Source organism: Chlorocebus sabaeus, chromosome 20 (assembly GCF_047675955.1).
Source record: "Chlorocebus sabaeus isolate Y175 chromosome 20, mChlSab1.0.hap1, whole genome shotgun sequence".
NCBI classification, from domain to species: Eukaryota; Metazoa; Chordata; class Mammalia; order Primates; family Cercopithecidae; genus Chlorocebus; species Chlorocebus sabaeus.
Window position 1 is genome coordinate 792,221 of NC_132923.1, and position 16,607 is coordinate 808,827.

A 16,607-nucleotide genomic window follows, 5' to 3' on the forward strand; every position below is an offset into this window, starting at 1 on the left:
CTTTTCCAAAATAAAAAATTACATATTAGTATTGTCAATATGATGCAAGATTTCCAAAAGTGAAAAATCATATTCTTTAGAAATGGGTGGTTAAAGCTATATGGAAATTTTTAATGGCAGTTTTTAGTTAAAATTAAATCATAAAATAAATATATTTACCTGTTATCTGAGTATTTATACTAAGTATAGAAAAAGTTGAAATTAAAAAGAAACTCCTTTATTTTTAAGCTTTTATTTATCACTCGTATCAAACACACATCAGAAAGCATTATCAACAGTGCATCTTATGGTAAGTCAGTTTACAACAAAACTGAACAAGGCAATTGTGTTTACAGAAAAAGTCTTCAGCAAAAAAGTATGCAATACAGTCAACTGAAACGCATTGTTCATACTTTTTAGGAATATAGGAAAGTGGAAAATAAAAGTCCTTTGCTATTCAGCAGGAAAGAGTTTAAAAGACTTGAATGGAAATCAGAAATTTAGGGATTTGAAAAAATAACTTTTTGGTACTGACACACATCTACATATATAGTCCCACTTAATTTTTGTTTTTGTTTTTTCTTTAAAAAAGGAAAACAAAACCTCACAAACAATGAGACATCACAAATAATACAGCAGAACCATAGTGCCAAGAAATGCTAAGACCAATATGCTACTGATACAACTGGTAGAAATGTTACAGACAACTATTCACTAGGTATTGTAATATTCTTGTAGTTCTGAGGTGAAGGTAAACCAACAGGAGAGATTACTCCTTGTAACTGGCTTTGGTTTAAGTGATCTTTCACATTTTTTTCTAACCATACCTTCTTATAAAAAATGTAGCAATTACATGTTACTGAGGGAAAATAGTACTAGGTTTTAATATTCACAACCAACTACTCCAGCTGACACAGGATGCCATCAACTGTTAAAATTTATTGATCTTAATTAGATTTTCTAAGAGTGATCAACAGATAGCAAAGATGGAGCCCTTTTGGGAAAAAATAAAATCCCTTCTACCCCAGATTTGACACTGTTAAGAGGTTATAAAGGAATGTTAAATTATTTAAGATTTCAAAAAAGAATTAAGCATGGAAGAGTAAATTCTGCTGGAAAAGATATGACAGCTTTACAGTCTGCAAAGTAAATAATCTACAGACATGCAGCTTAACTTTTTTTTAAATTATAATAAATATACTTATTTCCTTAAGGTGCTGTAACTTTGCAGCTAGTGCATACTAATGCCACCCACTGTACCCAATGTGCAAAAGGAAATAATGGAGATGGCTAACCTCCAGTTTTCTGATCCTTGATTTGCGTAAGTGGCAATGTACACCAAATACACAAAAGCTGGAGTACAAATATTTATTTTTAAACATTAGGCCAAACTGAATATAGATATTTAATCTGGTTTCACAAACTCTTAAAATACTTTTCTGAGGAAACAATGACGAGGAATGTGCAGGAAAGGCAATGTTTCTATGCTAGCGGTACCAAACCTGGAACTTTAAGTATCATTTTTAGCTCATTGACTATCTGGAAGATTACTAAGACCAGTAAGGGAGCCATTTTCTTCCTCTCCTCTATTTTTTTATTACTTATCTCTCTCCTCTTTACTCTTAAAATTGGCAGTCTTCTGACAACCCATGCTAATAAAATAATATAGCTATATATAATTCAAATAACTAAAGAACTTTTGAGTCCATATATGCAGGATTTTTGAATACCTCACTGCATTTGCTCTTACACCCTCACTGTCCTGATATCATAAATATTATTAAGGGAAGATAACTTAGAAGGGGAAAGCAATTCCAACCTGGGATAAAAAAGTGATTACAAATAATTATCTTGTTGATAAAAAGGGCTCATGGTAACAAGTAGCTCTGATTTTTCACATAAAGATTCCCCCCCCCAAAAAAACCAAAATACGAACAATTCCAGTTTTTCCCCCCAGAATGTGACTTATTTCCATTATACAAAGCAGTATAACAAAACAAGCTCTCTTCTGCAAAAAAAAGATTAATGGTTTATAAGACAAATAAGATAGAATGCTTCTCTTTGCCTTTAAATTAAAATACTATGAACCTAGGTAACAAAACATACATGGCTTTCTTCAAAAGAGCCACCAGCTTTCTTCTGGTTATTGTGACAGCTACCCAATTTAACAGGAAATAACACTCAAGCAGTCATTTGAGAAGTTTCCCATGAATTCCAGCATTTACAGAGCCACAAACACAACTGCCACAATTATGACAACTCTCTGAAAAGCACAAATAAAGCAAATTTAAAACATTAATCCTCACAAGCAGTACAAGGCAGAACAAAAGTGCTGACTGGTAGGAAAATGAATAAAAATTTCCTATCAGGAGAATAAAGTTTGTGTAAACTATCTTACATCCTGAAGATCATTTTAATGACCACCTATAAAATATAAAGTTTCCTAAATACTCTCTGATTTATAGATATTTCTCTTGCAGTCCACTGCTCCTATAAAATTACAGCAAAAATATTAAAATTATTTACCTTCTTAAATATCCACGGCACTTGTCAAGTACATGTCACTGTGAATCTACTGGTCATCATATAGTTTTAAAAACAGTGAAAAACATCTGAGGGAGGCGACTACAATAACAAACATGACATATCCTACAGTATCAGGCAGAGAAGCTATCCTAAAACAAATGAAACCAAATTTTACAATTCTAGGTACTCCAAAAACTAAAATATCCATGTTCTTCTGTGATTAAGAATGGGACTTATCTTAATATACCACAAGAGGCTCAGCTCCGTATGATGGAGACAACATTTTTATATTCATCAAGAAAGCTAATAAGTAATACTAACTTGAAACACTACCATCTCAAAATAAAGGTGATTGACTGAGCACCTTAAGAAATGGGGATTCTTTTGAGCTAATTGTGACCAACTACTTGTCTATATGTGACCATAACTGACAAGAAATAAAATTATATCAGAGAGCTACAGTAATAAAATTTGACGAAGGAACCTGATACTAAAAACAGAACTACAGATCCAAGGAATAATTAAATTCTGCCAGACAATTCTGGCTTTTCCATCATACATAATATTGGAATAAAAGCAAACACGAATAGTTTTACACATACAAAAAAATAAGGTAAACCAAGGCTATTTCCAGGAAGATAGTGAATATATATATGAAAAATAAAACAAAAAGTAAACCAAGAAAAGTTTGGACTTTTATACTATCATATGTGACTCAATTAAAAGTTACTCCAGGAAAAAGGCAGAAGTGCTATTAATTATCATCATCTGGGAAGCTAAACCAAATGAGTTTTAATATTTTCCAGGAAACACAAGGCACTTGCTTAAATCTTTATCTACACATCCATCAGACTCAAAGTCATGATGTGATTCCATCTGTACCCGAATCTGAATAAAGCCACCTAGCATGTACCCTTGCATAAGTGTCTAGGTAAATATATGGTTACTGAGTGTCTCCCCTACTCCTTCACCCAGTAACTATGTTGTTACAATTACTATCATTTACAATGGTGCTGATTTTCATTAAATTAATTGTACAAAAAAAAAAGTCATGCTGCCAAGTACACTGATAGTAGAAATTATGTGTAAGATAGGTCTAACAGTCAGAAAATAAGACCCAAAACAAAAGGATATCCAAATGTTAGTTATCTGCATGATGAATAAACTAAAACAAGCCATGAAACAGCATCTGATAAGTGCTCTAACTCTGCCTTTTATTCCAGAAAAGTAACTGATGCCCTTACCAGAGTGAAGGTCCAGTGTAATAAGACAGAAAAAAGCCTCTGCCCATGGTTTCTCTTCAGCTTTCTCTACATGGCAGCATTCCTTATAATACATTTGCTCAATAATTAAAATATAAGCAACGTGAATCTAGAAGACAAGTTAGATAAGCATTCAGAGATTTTCTTTTAAAGAATAATTTAACTTATCTCAGCACTCTTAAGCAGCTGGAGTACCAAAAAGAAGGCAATATTTCTCTCAATAAAAACAAAGAGAAGTTCGAGTAAAACCATACTTATGGTTTTTGTTCTAAAAGCAGCCAGTTTGGCTCAAGGCATAGCAGAAAGGGAATCCCTCTAAAGAGAGCTGCTATATTGGTGGCCACAAAAAAGGAAGACATCCAGTGGTAATAAATGTGGATCTCTTATTGCAAGAGGATAGTTTTAAAAAATTCCATTAAAAGGCAGTCAGTACTTTTAGTTAATGCTGTCTCTTACTGAGGTGTCCAATTCTACTTGTTTTTGTCCTGTAAATACAGCATTAGTTTTGACAGTGGCTAGCTAGCTACCCCCTCCAAATATGCTTCAAAAGAATCAAGTATTTCCTACAAAATAATCACTGTATGTGCCTTTTCTGGGTGTAAAATGTACCACAGTAATACCCCAAAGATGTAACTGGGAAGATGAGAGGCAAGGAAGCACAGGTATTAATTTAGGGAATGAAAAACTACCTGAGACAGAATTTGCCCAAAAGGGTAGGAGTTAAGTGACATGAACCCTCACCTCTTTACCCTTTCTCCCAAAAAGAAAATTCTAGGTTTTTCAATAACTTCAGTAAATCAAAATCCCTATGTATGTATTTCATCCTAATCATGAAACTTATATCTTTTGATAACATTTGGTTCAGGTTTAAGAAAGATTATATCAGAGGTGGGAGGGGTAATCTGCTAATGTGATCTTTGGTAGAATGGGCTAAGCTATAAAATAATTTAAATCACAGAGGCATTTCTTTTTCAGTTCTCTGGCTTTAATATAAAACATGTAGCTGGGTATGGTGGCAAGCGCCTATAATCCCAGCTACTGGAGAGGCTGAGACAGGAGAATCGCTCAAACCTGGGAGGCAGAGGTTGCAGTGAGCTGAAATTGAGCCACTGCACTCCAGCCTGGGCAACAGAGCAAGACACCATCTCGAAAAAAACAAAAAAACATCTAATTAAATGCATGGTTAATTCAAGACTCATCAATTATTCCCTCAGCTCCCTTAAAATCTAGTTAGCATCTTCTGTAACAAAATTCTACAGTGTCAAGCACTAAATATATGTATGAATGTATCAGCAATAAGATGACAATCAAAGAATGCTGCGAAGATTGGCATCAAGATGTTAGCAGCATACTGCAGGACTAGGCTTAGAAGACTACCTGCAGTTTATTTGTAAAGATTTTTCTTTTGGGGGAGGAGGGGAGTGAAAAGTACATGTGCTTACTTAGGATACTTGCCCTTATAAAGAATTTCTTTGTATCCCATATTCATCGTATTTAAGGACCTGATGTTTCTAATCACCACAAAATCTGCTACCCATATGAACATTTAGGAAAGTTTAGGTCTTCACAATACAGGTTCTGCCCACTTGAATTCTGACTTGAAAACAAACCAATTTATAATCAACCCCTGAAAGGGCCAAAATAAAAAAAAATAGTTCTTCCTTCTAAGCGCATGTATTGGGGAACATGGCAAAAGACCCTTTGGTAATTCATAAATCAGCCTCCTTAAGCCAAATTTGGTTTCATAATAAACATTAAAGGAGAGTCCTGAATTTGACAATTGTAAATAACTAAAATGTCAAACAGTAATTGTTTGAATGGGATAATATATTTCATTCTGTAAAATGCAAATTCTAATTGAACTCTCAGCAACCTGCATGGCAAACATAAGGAAATATGAGGAGGCTTCCAGCAGGGAAAGATAGAAGACTTTTTCCTTAGGAAAAAATAAATAAATAAAAAAATTAATAACCTGTATATAACTTGTCTTTTTTTTTTTTTTTTTTTTGGTATAATCAGTGCTTCATAAAGGCGTCCTAACTTTTATATCTTTAAAGACAACCTACCATGAAATAAGAAGAATCCATAATTATAATTCTAAAAACTATGTAATCAACTTGTGTCCATGAACACACACACAGCAGCATCCTCTACTCAGGGACACATTAGGTTGCTATGAATCCTTTTTAAGAATTCTTTGAGTTTTTCTTCCTTTCTACTTCTACTTCATTATATCTACACCTTTCTTAACTAACTTGCAGTCAAAAGCCAAAGTACCTGGGATGCTGTTCCTCTAGTCTGTCTTCAGCTAAGGATAGAGGCAGAGAATGAGGGAAGTGGAGAAAAAAGGGAGCAGGGATATGAGAAACAGAAAAAAAAAAGAATCCTTTATTTTCCATCCTCTCTTCGCCCATTTTTTTCTTTTCCCTTCACTGTACATCTAATTCTTTTGACCCACTTCAATTTTCCATCATAGTAGATAGAGCCACATCTTGAGACACCTTAAAACTATAGATTTACTACAAAAAAGATGAGCTAATACTGAGTCTAAAGTAGACTAAAAGAGGGGTTGATTTACATCTGGCAAAACTTAGTCTTTGTTCCAATCATTTTAGAAGTCTCAATTTAACTCCAGGCTAGACTCGTTTGTTCTAAGCCTCTCAGGAATTATCTGTTTTGTCATTTACACTGTATCAGACAGACTACCTCTCAAAAAATGTATATCCTAAATCTTACGGATGTGAAACAGGTAGGGAAGAAATGAGTATAGACTGTATTAGCTCACAGGATTCACACTATAAAGTACACTGACTCAAATTTTCTCTAATCATTCATACCCGCACACTCAAGCATACATACTAGACATAAAAATTGTGCAAGATCAAGCATCAGCTTTCTATTTTAAAAGCCTTAATTTAAAAAAACTTAGATAGGCTCACTGCAGTTCCTTTAAAGGAATATTCAGTACTACAGTACTCCTTTAAGAAAAAATTCACAACTCAGTGTTAAGAACACAGTAGGTAACTGCTGCTTGACAATTGCTTAACATTACTGAGAGCATCCAGTGCCAGCTTATGGATATCAACAATAAGGAAGAACCACTGGACAACATAAAGAAATAATCTGTAAATGATGTCACCAAACCTAACAAATTTGTTAGTATTTACCAAGACATGATATTATTCATCCTTGCTTCATGACCCATGAAATAATTAAGATTTTTTAAGGTTACATACTGAAGAGCAACACCTGCTCTCCTGCACAAAAAAGGGTTGCCCACATGGATGCTCTAAAACCCCTCAATGTATAGCTGAGAGGTCTTGTCCTACTCAGTGCCAAATGTATGCAATGCAGTCACTGCTTGGGCAATGGCTGCACATTAGTAGGATTAAATAAATTTACAAAGTACCTCTTAAAATGGTTAAGGGGGTACTCCTGCATTCAGATGTGGAATACAATAACTCAAGAAATGGAAGAGGAGAAAAAGGAAACAGTCCTTAGGTTACTGATTAAAGCAAGGTTTGATACAGATATCCCCTCCTGTAGGCACTCAGCGGGTAGAATGTAGCCACAACAAACTTTCCATCAAACATCCTTCCAGTCAGTAATTTCTGCGCAGCTTTGGAATCACCAGCATTTGCATACTCGACAAAGACCTGAAAGAAGACAGAGAAAAAAACGTCATTTCATTTCCACCAAGATTGTTTTAGACCAGCGCTTTACCATCTTTAATGGACATACATCAACTGGAGATCTTATTAAAATGCAGATTTTGCTTCCTTAGGTCTAAGATGTCGTCTGAGTTTCTGATCTAAACAAACTTTCAGGTGATGCCAATGCTGCTGGTCCCTGAACTATACTATACTTCAGCAAGGTTTAGAATACTTCCTCACAACTCAGCTTAACTCTGAAAAATCTCTCAAAGACAAGTTGTGTGAATCATGTACAATCTTTTGCCAAGGTCATTACAGGAGTGGTGAGTAACACTAGACATCTGCCAAAGATACGGTTGAATAGCCCAGACAGCAACTGCATTTCAGTGGTATCTGGATGATATTCTGTACTTTTAGAAATGAAAAAGGAAAAAATATTGGTCAAAAGCTGCTGGAAATTGCACCTATTAGGAGGTACAATTTGGCCAGGCGCAGGGGCTCACGCCTGTAATCCCAGCACTTTGGGAGGCTGAGGCAGGTAGATCACGAGGTCAGGAATTCGAGATTAGCCTGGCCAACATGGTGAAACCCTGTCTCTACTAAAAATACAAAAATTAGTTGGGCAAGGTGGCGCGCGCCTGTAATCCCAGCTACTCAGGGGGCTGAGGCAGGAGAATCGCTTGAACCTGGGAGGCAGAGGTTGCAGAGAGTTGAGATTGTGCCACTACACTCCAGCTGGGCAACAACAGAGCAAGACTCCATCTCAAAAACAAACAAACAAACAAAATCTAACTGGGCGTGGTAGTACGTGCCTGTAATCCCAGCTACTTGGGAGGTAGAGTTGGGAGGATCACTTGAGCCCAGGAAGTTGAGGCTGCAAAAAGTCAAGATCACGCCACTGTATGTACTCCAGCCTGGGTGACAGAGCAAGACCCTGTCCCCAGCTCCACCCCACCCCAAAAAGGAATAATGAATCTATTCCTGATTTTTTTTTTACCCGATTCTTAATTATTCCCAAACCTATAGATCGAAGTTGAATAAATGAGTAGACATGCATTTATAGAAGGAATATCATGTTTTCTATAATACTCCTTGCTTCAGATAGGCTATACTTTTCTATACTACACTATCCCACACTAAGAAAGTCATCTTATTTTTATAATTCATTATGAAATTAATAGGGCTATACCATTTTAATTCTGATTTTTATAATTGCATTATCAGACGCATTCATTATTTTTCAGGTTTTTTGTAACATTCCTTATAAAACCATGTTTACTTGAATTGAAAATTCAAATAAAAAAAAAAAAGAAAATTCAAAGGAAGAATGGCTTTGACAACCAGGTAATGAACATTTTCAAAAATCTAAATAGATTAAATCTGTGATTCCAAGAGTTTATCAAAAGCAGCTTTCACTCTCCTTTAAATGTCAGTGAAAACCTCTCAAAATAACAACTTTCCTCTCACTGATACTTTTTTCATACCATCTTAAACCTGGATACTTCTCTCTGGAAAAGACTTCTCCTGTCTCTTTTGTATCTTCCACTTCATTTTGACCACTGGGGCTAATATTGAGTCAGATCATGTTAGCCCTTCTTTCCAAATCTTCCAATATCTTGCCCTAGTTGCAAGTAAAAGCCAATATAATCTCAATACTCTATCAAGCTCACTCTACTTAGTATGCCGCCTACAACTCCCTAATCTCTCTGATCTAATCTCCTACTATTCTTCTTTCTCACTCTGCTACAGCCACACTGGCCTCCCCAAATCTGCCAGGAATACTCAAGATCTTGCTCTTCCTTTTGCCTAAAATTCTCTTCCTCGTTTCCCTCAAATCTTGACTCTCATAACCTTCTCAGTATGTCCTTCCCTACTAACCCATTTAAAAGTGCAACCCACCCTACCTATCCTAGCACTCCTTAAGGTTCTTCCTTAATCTGTTTTTCTCCCTAGCATTTATCATCACATTTTAAAAAATATGATTTGACCACTTTTATGATGGGTACCTAGAACATAATAAATGCTCAATAAATATCAGTTAAATGACTAAACAGCAAGGACAGAATTATACATATTAGTATTCAGTATGTGATACTAAATGTAAAACTATTATCACTAGTTTGGCAATAACTTTTCATTAGGACTAGAATAAAACTGTGTTCATATTTTTGTTTTCATATTTTTTCAGTTGTCAGGAATGTTCATAATACTAAGCTATAAAGATAAAATAATAGCTGGGCGCAGTGGCTCATGCCTTTAGTCCCAGCACTTAGGAAGGCTGAATCGGGTGGATCTCTTGAATTCAGGTGTTCAAGACAACCCTGGGCAACATGGCAAAACCTCGTCTCTATAAAAAATACAAAAAATTAGCCAGGTGTGGTGGCGCATGTGCCTGTAGTTCCAGCTACTCAGGAGGCTGAGGCAGAAGGATCACTTGAGGCTGGAAGGCAGAGTTTGCAGACAGCTGAGATCGCACCACTGCACTCCAGCCTGGGAAACAGAGTGACACCCTGTCTCACATACACACACAAAAAGATAAAATAATCCACAACCAGAGATGACTGCACCCCCTAGACAACAGACATCTGGCAGTGTCTAGACATTTTTGTTGTCCAAAGTGGGTAGAAATCAGGAATGCTGTTAAACGTTCTATAATGTAGAGGACAGCTACTCCAACAAAAGAATTATCAGGCTCAATGTCAATAATATCAAGAACGAGAAACCCGAAGATAGAGCAAACTAAAATTCTCTCAAAAAACAAAAATCCTACAAAAAAATATTTTCTTATATTCTTTGTCATATAATTTAATTTGGAATTAGTTTCTAAAGAAAATGTGGTGATAACAGTTTTAGCCCACACATTTTACAGATGAAGAAACTGGGGATCATCACAAAGCTAATCATACTGAGGCTAGAACTCAGGTTCAAGAATTCTCAGTCCAGCACACTTTCCTTCTTTAAACTATCACTGATAGTTTCTATTACAATTAGAACTTAACCTAACTGGCTTTCTAACTCTACTTAATTAGAACAAAATTAGACTAAAACATTTCTCTAGCTGAACCTGACATAAAGCATGATTTAGCAGTTGGTGTTATTGGTTTTTTTTTTTGGGATGGAGTCTCGCTCTGTCACCGAGAATGGAGTGCAATAAAGCAACCTCGGCTCACTGCAGCTCCGCCTCCCAGGTTCAAGCAAATCTCCTGCCCAGCCCCCCCAAAGAGCTGGGATTGTAGGCGCCCACCACCACGCCTGGCTAATTTTTGTATTTTTAGTAGAGACAGGATTTCACCATGTGAGACGGGGTTTCACCATGTTGGCCGGGGGTGGTCTCAAACTCCTGACCTCAGGTGATATACCCACCTCAGACTCCCAAAATGCTAGGATTACAAGCATGAGCCACCTCCCCTGGCCATGTGTTACTGTTTATAGTGGCTCAAAAGTAGTTTTTGGTTTTTTTTTTGAGACAGAGTCCCACACTGTCGCCCAGGCTGAAGTGCAGTGGTGTGATCTCTGCTCACTGCAACCTCCGCCTTCCAGGTTCAAGCAATTCTCTGCCTCAGCCTCCCGAGTAGCTGGGATTAGAGGCATGTGCCACCAAGCCGGGCTAATTTTTTGTATTTTTAGTAGAGACAGAGTTTGACCATGTTGGCCACGCTGGTCTCAAACTCCTGATCTTGTGATCCACCTGCCTCGGCCTCCCAAAGTAGGCGTGAGACACCGCACCGGCCAAAAGTAGTATTTTTTTTGAGGCGAAGTCTCACTCATTTCTCCCAACCCAGGCTGGAGTGCAGTGGCAGGATCTTGGCTCACTGCAACCTCTGCCTCCTGGGTTCAAGTGATTCTCCTGCCTCAGCCTCCCAAGTAGCTAGGATTATAGGTGTGTGCCACCACGACTGGCTAACTTGTATTTTCAGTAGAGACAGGGCTTCACCATCTCTGAACTCCTGACCTCAAGTAATGCACCCACCTCAGCCTCCCAAAGTGCTGGGATTACAGGCGTGAGCCACCACACCCAGCCAATATTTAAAAAGAAAAAGAAAAATTTTAAGTGCTAAAAAAATGCAAGCATATTATAGAACTTTTAGAATAAGTAAAAAGTACAAGTCAGAATATATGAATCATTAAAATGCAAAACTCATAATCCTTAGCAAAATTTTGTTGTACATCTTCCTGCAGAACTAAAACATTTAACACAGAATTTTAATAACCTCTGAGTAATTCTGCAATTATGAAAATATTCACTTACTTGTCCTCTTCCAGGATTTTCCTTTGGAACAAGTAGAGATACCACTGGTCCATATTTTTGACACTCCTCTTTTACATCTTCTACAACATCTGATTATTAAAACATATAACAGTAACTGCTCTAATATAATAAGTATTCAACATTTTAAATTTTTTAATCATCAAAGAATTCAGGAATACATAACTAGTAATGAGGTAATTTTATGTCTTGAATAGTTGACATTCAAATGATTCAAAATTTTAAATAATAGTCTGCCACCTTCTACTCTCCCTGAAGGCAACACATAATGATTAGTTTCTTTTTTTTTTTTTTTTAGACAGAGTCTTGCTCTGTCGCCCAGGCTGGAGAGCAGTAGCGTGATCTCAGCTCACTGCAACCTCCGCCTCTCAGGTTCAAGTGATTCTTCTGCCTCAGCCTCCCCAGTAGCTGGGACTACAGGCGGGTGCCACCACGCCAGGCTAATTTTTGTATTTTTAGTAGAGACAGGGTTTCACCATATTGACCAGGCTGTTTTCGAACTCCTGGTCTCGCGATCCACCCACCTCAGCCTCCCAAAGTGCTGGGAGGCCACTGTGCCCAGCCAATTTCTTCTGTATTCTGCCATAATTATTATAAACTTATATACAATCAAATATGAAATTATAAAAGCAAATACCTTGCTTTTTATATTAAATATGTCCTTTAAGATAAAATTATCACCTAAAATTTTCTCATTTGTTTTTATGGTTACAAAATATTTTATTCTACGAATGTTCAATATATTATCTAATATGTCCAGTACTGATTAGACAACTTCCAAACTTTTACCATTAAACTCCCCCCAGGCATATCTCATTTCATTTGTGTATTTCTTTCTTTCTTTTTTTTTGTTTTTTTTTTTTTGAAACAGTCTTGCTCTATTGCCCAGGCTGGAGTGTAGTGGCACAATGTCGGCTCACTGCAACCTCCACCTCCAGGGTTCAAGCGATTCTCCTCCCTCAGCCTCTCAAGTAGCTTGGATTACAGACGTGTGCCACCACGCCCAGCTAATCTTTGCATTTTTAGTAGAGACAGGGTTTCACCATGTTGGTCAGGCTGGTCTCAAACTCCTGACCTCAGGTGATCTACCTGCCTTGGCCTCCCACAGTGTTGGGATTACAGGCATGAGCCACCGTGCCCGGCCTCACTTGTGTATTTCTAAGTTGACACTCTAGAAACAGAAATGCTGGGTCAAAATTGACATAAATTTGTAATTTTTCCAATTTGCTTTCCATGAAAGTTTACCAATGTAAACTTTCTCTAGCAAGGTACAAAAATGTCTGTTTCCTTATACCCTTACCCACAAGAGGATAATCAAATGTTTCATCACTGTCAATGTGGTTGATGGGTAACAAAGATATTGCAGTTTGGCTCTAATGAGCATTTCCATAATAATAATGAATAAAAGCATATGTGTAAAAGACTTGTCTACTTCCTTTTCCATAAACTGTAGTAAGAGCTATAAATACTTTTTCTTTAAAGTATCCTTTGTCTTTTAATCTTTCTTATTTTTGTCAGGGTTGATTTTGTTCAATGCTTATTATACTGGTTCTGAGTTTTCTGCCATTTTCAAAAAAAGCCTTTCCAACTTCAGGAATATTAAAAAACAAAATTATACAATTTTTTTTATATTAAAAAATTATCTCCTTCCCACCTGCCCTATTTCCTTCCCTCATCCCTTTCTTTTCCCTCCTTCCCTATTTCATTCCCTTGTTTTAGTATTTTAATCTTTACTTGATTTGAAATTTAATTTGGTCTATAATGTAAGGTTTAACTTCCTTCCCTGCCTCTATCAAGATTACAAGACAGCTGTTCCAACACATACTATAATTTCCAGCTAAGAAACTTGTTATTTCATGATGACCCTGTTCATCAACAGTAACAAAGGTATTTAATGGTACCATATATTGTCTGTTGCACTTTAGTTCACTTCAGATTCTTTTTTTTTTTTTTTTTTGAGACAGAGTCTCGCTCTGTTGCCCAGGCTGGAGTGCAGTGGCCGGATCTCAGCTCACTGCAAGCTCCGCCTCCCAGGTTCACGCCATTCTCCTGCCTCAGCCTCCCGAGTAACTGGGACTACAGGCGCCCGCCACCTCGCCCGGCTAGTTTTTCGTATTTTTCAGTAGAGACGGGGTTTCACCGTGTTAGCCAGGATGGTCTCGATCTCCTGACCTCGCGATCCGCCCGTCTCGGCCTCCCAAAGTGCTGGGATTACAGGCTTGAGCCACCGCACCCGGCCTTCACTTCAGATTCTTAAACACTAAGATTGAATAGCAACATTTAAACAAAATGTAAAGACTCAGTGTATTTCAAAGCGGGGGGGGGGGGGGGGGGGAGTCATAGCAAGATAGAAGAGTTATATGGTAGTCTAAAGGTTTATTCAAAAAAAGGCCAAGCTTCAGTTTTAAAGACATCAAAATTATTTGGAGTAGACAGAATGAGGTGATGAAGACAGCAGGTCTTCACAAAGATGAAGACTAAAAGGACATAAGTAGTATTTTGAACTGATTCCAAGAAATTCAGAGTCATTGTACCTTCATGACCTGAAACAATGCTGAGGGCAAGACTTTCTTTCAGATAGACAACATGAAAACTCAAGACCCTTAAAATGGTCACAGACTCAAAGACATTACAGTTCTCTCACTACTCTGTCGGGACATGAAACCTCCGCCTCCTGGGTTCAAGCGATTCTCCTACCTCAGCCTCCCAAGCAGCTGGGATTACAGGCATGTGCCGCCACGCCGAGCTAATTTTTGTAAGTCTACACTCTTAATCGCTACATAAAATTGTCTCTCCAGTAGTAGTAACAATAGGTCAATGCAAATGCTTCATAGCTGTTGTCTTTGGTCTAAGTTTGGCCCTGCTTTAGCCTACTCCCTCTCTGTTTCCAAAATGTCCCTACTAAAATACAAGTTTGACTATGTCATTCTCCCATTTAAAACTATTTAATAAACTCTTTACTGCATTCAACAAAGAATAGATAGGTATTGAATACTTACCATAAGTTAGATATTATTCTATACCTGATGCAAAGTTCTTCACATATCTGTATTTTGGTGTTACCATCTCTAGGATAAAATCCAAATTCTTAAACATAGCAAACTGGTCTGTACTCTGACTACCTCATTAGCTTTAACTGATTGCTCCCCAACAAATATCTTAAGATACAGTCATACCAATTTGCTGTTTTCTGACACTTTCATCTCTGTTTGTACTACTTACTTCCTAATCCCTCAACTTTCAGCCAAGCAACTCCAAATTACTGAGCTCAGATATAACATCCGTAGAGAAGCATTCACCAGTTACTAAGACTGGATTAAGTACTTGTCCTTTCTGCCATTGTATAGTACCCTATCTTCAGATTATCACAACTATAATTGTTTATGTAGCTGTCTCCCCTACTATACTAAAGATGGGAAGTAATCCCATAGTAAATATTCAGTTAATATGTCTTAAATGAATAAATGCTAAAAGCAAAAAAGATAACTAAAATGGAGAAACACAAGCATAGGGAAAGGCTAGAAGAGACAGATCAGACAGATAGAAGCTGTTGGGAAGTTAATCTTCTTCATTAACTGGGTAAAGATGAAACGTGAAAGAGTCAAAAGGACATTATGAATATAAAAGTGACAGGGCTGGGCGCAGTGGCTACACCTGTAATCCCAGCACTTTGAGAGGCTGAGGCTGGTGGATCACCTGAGGCCACGAGTTCGAGACCAGCTGATCAACATGGTGAAACCCCGTCCCTAGTAAAAATACAAAATTAGCCGGGCCTGGTGGCACATGCTTGTAATCTCAGCTACATGGGGGGCTGAGGCTTAAATCCAGGAAGCAGAGGTTGCAGTGAGTTGAGATCGTGCCACTGCACTCCAGCCTGGGCAATGAGTGAAACTCTGCCTCAAAAAAAAAAAAAAAAAAAAAAAAAAAAGGTGAGAATATATTAGAGATCATATTGTTCAATATTCTCATTAGATAAATTGGAAAATATGAAAATGTTATAGACATGTTTATTCCAGACTTATGTAAGAAAGACACATTATAATTTAGAAAACACTAACCTTCATATTCCTCTTCATTCTCAAGATAATCATCATCCAGCACATTCAGCAGTCTTAGCACTGGAGTGGGAAGCATGACCAGATCTTCAATATGAGGGGCTGTTAAAATTCATCATAATATGGTTAAATGTAAATCCCCCCAAATAAGTTGAACACCAGATAAAGGAACTTGGGAATATAAATTAGTGCGGATGTCTTGAATGACTGTCAAATGACCAAGAAAAAAATAAAAGAATATACAACTTACCAAAAGGAATGCTAAAGAATGGGCTGCACAATGCCATTTCAGCAGGAATTCTTCTGCTTGGATCATCATGAAGCATGCTAAAACACAAAAAATAGGTGCCTTATCATTTCTACTGAATCTTTTGAAAATGCAACCATTAAAGAAAGTAAGAATGTCTAAATGTTCATGACAGCATTAATTATAGTAGCATGATTTATTGAATCATTTACCTATAAAGAATACAAATGCTATTTATTAGTAAATGGTTTAGCAATTCATGATACATACCTATGACATTATACTGTGATTTAAAATAACACTTTTGATTAACAAATGAAATACTGCAAAGTGATTCACACTCTATAACAGTGAGTGGAAAAAAACCCACATATTTAGGGTAACACAATTTAAAAAAAAGACAGTGGTGGGATGATTGTTGAATTTCATCAAATTTCTCTAATAATAAAGCAACTAGATAGCAAAACCAAAAACCCATGGACAATATCTATAACAAAAACCATAGGGACACCCTAAATAGCCAAAGCAATCTTGAGAAAAAAGAATAAAGCTGGAAGCATTATACTACCTGACTTCAAAAAAATACTACAAAGCTACAGTAACCAAAATAGCATGGTA

The 16,607-nt window shown here is 36.9% G+C and overlaps 1 protein-coding gene across 1 annotated transcript in view; it reads right to left on the reverse strand.

The window, feature by feature from the left end:
- Positions 1-216: 216 nt before the first annotated feature.
- UHMK1 (U2AF homology motif kinase 1) overlaps positions 217-16,607 on the reverse strand; it is a 30,708-nt gene continuing 14,317 nt past the window's right edge. The window contains exons 5-8 of the mRNA XM_007976357.3: positions 15,993-16,069; positions 15,746-15,844; positions 11,670-11,758; positions 217-7,423 (exon numbers count right to left, since the gene is read on the reverse strand). Of these exons, the coding sequence (XP_007974548.1) occupies positions 7,277-7,423; positions 11,670-11,758; positions 15,746-15,844; positions 15,993-16,069 (412 nt within the window). The 3' untranslated portion in view covers positions 217-7,276. The remainder of the gene's footprint in view (positions 7,424-11,669; positions 11,759-15,745; positions 15,845-15,992; positions 16,070-16,607) is intronic.